The sequence below is a fragment of the Triticum dicoccoides genome, chromosome 5B, assembly GCF_002162155.2.
Source record: "Triticum dicoccoides isolate Atlit2015 ecotype Zavitan chromosome 5B, WEW_v2.0, whole genome shotgun sequence".
Taxonomy (NCBI): domain Eukaryota; kingdom Viridiplantae; phylum Streptophyta; class Magnoliopsida; order Poales; family Poaceae; genus Triticum; species Triticum dicoccoides.
In genome coordinates, this window is record NC_041389.1 from 658,961,905 (window position 1) to 658,965,634 (window position 3,730).

At 44.4% G+C, this 3,730-nt stretch overlaps 1 protein-coding gene across 2 annotated transcripts; it reads left to right on the forward strand.

Annotated features, from left to right (window-relative positions):
• Positions 1-363: 363 nt before the first annotated feature.
• Positions 364-3,347, forward strand: LOC119312396 (3-oxoacyl-[acyl-carrier-protein] reductase 4-like). Of its 2 annotated transcripts, none has more exons than XM_037588131.1 (11): positions 364-964; positions 1,059-1,204; positions 1,352-1,405; positions 1,548-1,628; positions 1,724-1,769; positions 2,004-2,098; positions 2,183-2,215; positions 2,327-2,461; positions 2,567-2,660; positions 2,824-2,888; positions 3,005-3,347. In XM_037588131.1, the coding sequence occupies exons 1-11, from the start codon at positions 850-852 to the stop codon at positions 3,035-3,037; spliced, it is 897 nt and encodes a 298-aa protein (XP_037444028.1). In that variant the 5' UTR covers positions 364-849; the 3' UTR covers positions 3,038-3,347. The 2 variants fall into 2 exon arrangements, with proteins under 2 accessions (XP_037444028.1, XP_037444027.1); XM_037588130.1 differs by having other exon boundaries at positions 370-964; positions 2,806-2,888.
• The last annotated feature ends 383 nt before the right edge of the window (positions 3,348-3,730 follow it).

Below are 3,730 nucleotides of genomic sequence, written 5' to 3' on the forward strand. Positions count from 1 at the left end.
ATTATATTCTTCTGCAAAAATCATCTATCATGTTCTTTTTTTAACAAAACTTCTTTGGGAAATACCCCCAAACCAAACTGGCCCTAAGCAGGTCTAGGCAGAATAATAACAAGATAGTTGCAATTTCTTTATCTGCACAAGGTATTGTTATTTATTCTCTCTAACTATACACTAAATCATAGTGTAACCGTGTGTTTTTCACGTGCCTGAATGCGGAACCTGGATTTCTGAATCGCATAAGCTGAATTCAGCTTTGCTAGTTGGGAAATAAAGTTACATATGCAGCAATACATGTTGTAAAGTTGTCCAGTTTATCGAACAAATAATATTTTGGCCCTGCTTCTTAGCCTGGTATTCTCCATTCCGGAAGTATCTAACATTTCTTTTAGCTGTAAGCAAATGTAAGTTAACCTTCCAAAGGTGCATGCCCATGCTTTGAGTTCTTATATTCTGCAAAAATCATCTACCATGTTAGCATCTGAGCAAGATGCAGTTCTTTTTTTTTTCACTATCCGGAATATGTATACCGTGTAAACATGCAGTTCATGTTTTCGCACAGTACCCAGAGTCAACTTCCCAGGCGGAACGCCCTATCCGGCGCTATGTGCATGGCCATCACACCAACCTTGCCTGTAGTTTGCTATTGCCACAAATTTGACTGCCCAATAACCAATTTGATCCCAAGGTAGATACATTTTCAGTGATCATGCAAAGATAACCTCCGCTGAAGATGGAGCCATCCCTCTTTCTGTTGCCACTCTGTGCTCGTAATTACTTCTGAATTCCGTAGACAGCACCATTTTATTTTTGCATGACCGGCAGTTCACAGAGCTTTGCAACTCCTCTTCCATGGCATCAGCCATGCCGTTCTCCGCTGGCCTCGTTTCCCTTGGGTCTCCGCCGCCGCAACGCCACAGCTGCAGGTTCCAGCGATATCAGCGACCGGGCACTCTCATTTTATCAGGCAATTGACCAAATCATATCTGAGTGGTAGACTCTGTGTCGGTATCCTTCTTAATTAGGTGGTCTTTCTGACGGAAGGAATTGTCTTTCTGTAGCTATAAGGCATGGTCAGGTTAAAGCTATGGCTGGAGTGAGCATGGATGGCTTGGCACAGCCTCAAGCTCAGGTTGCAGTGGTTACCGGAGCATCGAGGGGGATTGGGCGAGCCATAGCTGTAGCTCTTGGCAAAGCAGGGTGCAAGGTAAATACTTATAAGTATGAGCAATCAAATGAAAAAAAGAGTAAAGTACTATTCCTTCAAAGAAGCATGGAAATTGTATAATTGTAAGGCTAGTTGAGCTGTGGTTTCATTGGAACTGCACTGAACATCATCTTTTGTTTGTTTAAGGTAATTGTGAACTATGCCAAGTCAGGCATGGAAGCTGAAGAAGTGCGCAGAGAGGTGAGTAAAATCGCTCCTTCTAGCCTTCTAGCCTATATATGATACAGTTGCTCGCATACAAGTGCATTGTACCTCATAGAATTCTTTTCATGCCATGCTTGTCTTCCTTGTGCCACACAAACACACATCATGATCCATTCAGATCGAGGAGTCCGGTGGCACTGCCATCACCTTTTCAGCCGATGTCTCCATTGAAGCTGAGGTTGAAACCATGATGAGAGCGGTGAGTTGACATCAGTTAATTACTCTAGGCAGAACAATAACAGACAATTCTCCGAGTGAGTGCATACTTTATACATGATTTGGATGTTGGCTCAGGCAATTGATACTTGGGGAACGCTGGACGTCCTGGTGAACAATGCAGGTTCTCCCTTGTTTTCATCTCTGTCTGCCTTCCCCTGCACAGCTGACTACTCCCTCCGTCCGAAAAAGCTTGTCCCAAGCTTGTCCGTCAAATGGATGTATCTAGCACTAACTTGGTGCTAGATACATCCATTTGAGGGACAAGCTTTTCCGGACGGAGCGAGTATATAAGTTGGCATTTGTATCGCCTTGACAGTGGGTTTTGATGTCTGGGGGGCCATTTCTTGGTGGGCAGGGATCACGCGAGATGCTCTGCTAATGCGGATGAAGCGGGCACAATGGCAGGAAGTAGTGGACGTAAACCTTACCGGTGTTTACCTCTGTGCCCAGGTGAGACGTGCTGTTCACTTGGCCTCCGTAATCGGCATTAAATATGCATTGTGCTTGCCTATTATTTAAAGATCTCTGTTACAGGCTGCGGCGGCAGTGATGATGAAGAGGAAGAAGGTACGGAGTATTAGTTGACTATGTGCCGTTTCTATTCTTAGAAGCGTCTTTGTTATATGATCAGAGACATAATTTGTTAGTACAGTTTTTTCACTGGTTAATTGCCCACAGGGAAGGATCATCAACATCGCCTCAGTTGCCGGGATGATTGGCAACATTGGCCAGGCCAACTACTGCGCCGCCAAGGCCGGGGTGATTGGATTGACCAAGGCCATGGCCCGGGAGTACGGTGGCAGAAACATAAATGCAAGTAGCAGCCATGCCAACCTAGAATAAGCACATATTGATTAAAGTGCTGCTCCTCATTTGAACATTAAGCTTGTCTGACATTTTGCCTGGTTGGTTTTGCAGGTGAATGCAGTTTCCCCGGGCTGGGTCGCGTCTGACATGACCGCAAAACTAGGCGATGACATCGAGCGAAAGGCGCTCGAGACAATACCATTAGGTAAGTAGTAGTGGTAGTAACCATCTGCATTGACTAAATTCCATATGAATCAGAACAGAAGATGGACTCTTGCAATGGCACCAAAGCTGAAACATGGAGTTTTCGCTTTGGTTTTACTGCCTTTTGTTGCTGATGGAAACTTCAGGACGATTCGGCAAGCCAGAGGAGATCGCTGGACTGGTGGAGTTCTTGGCTGTTCATCCGGCTGCAAGCTACATGACCGGGCAGGCAAGTAGAAATGGTTTTCAGATATGTCCTTCATATGGACGGCCCATTTGAGTGTTATCTGTTAGTTATCTGTTAGTGTACTTGAAGACTTGACTTGTTTAATTCTGCAAGTGCAGGTGCTCCCAGTTGATGGTGGCCTGTCCATTTGAGTGTTACTGAAACCGAACCGAAGCGAGGTGTGGAAACTTCAATTTTCCAATGAGAAACAAGGTTGTGTCACACAAAATTAAGCACAAGAGGGCTCCATGCCTTCGCGTCAGGCTTGTGGCTACTCTTGTCTTCTTTACAGGGAGGTTGGAGAAAGTTGTAGTCTGGATGGAAATTCAGTAGTATGTATTGGCCAAAGCATAACCGAAAGTACCAGAAAAATAACCAAAGTTAACGAATGTATATCCAAGATATATTGTACAAGTCCGCCAAATGTAATGTTTTGGCTGTGCTTTGCCGTCGACGTTTTTATTTTGCATCGAAGAGTATTTGAATTAGCATGTTAGGCATTTTATACTGTCCGTAGAGCGCCTCTACTGAAGAAGTGAACTTGAGAATCGAGGTGTCAAAACTTGTGCCAGATTAGCATCCATTTCAATGGCTTCATTACGGGAACAGATCATACTAGTAATTCAAAGTTGCATTACCACATGACAGATGTGGTAAGCAATCCAAAGTATTCAAAAAAATAAATAAATTCAAAGTTGCATTCGAAATTCAGAGCCGAAAACTGCCAACAGGCAACATCTATCTTCGAACATGACGCTGAAAGCACCTTAAAAGTCACAGCTAATAGGGATCAAACCCCCCTCTCTGCTCCCCTCTCGCCGAACTCCCGGCCAGGTTTAGAAATC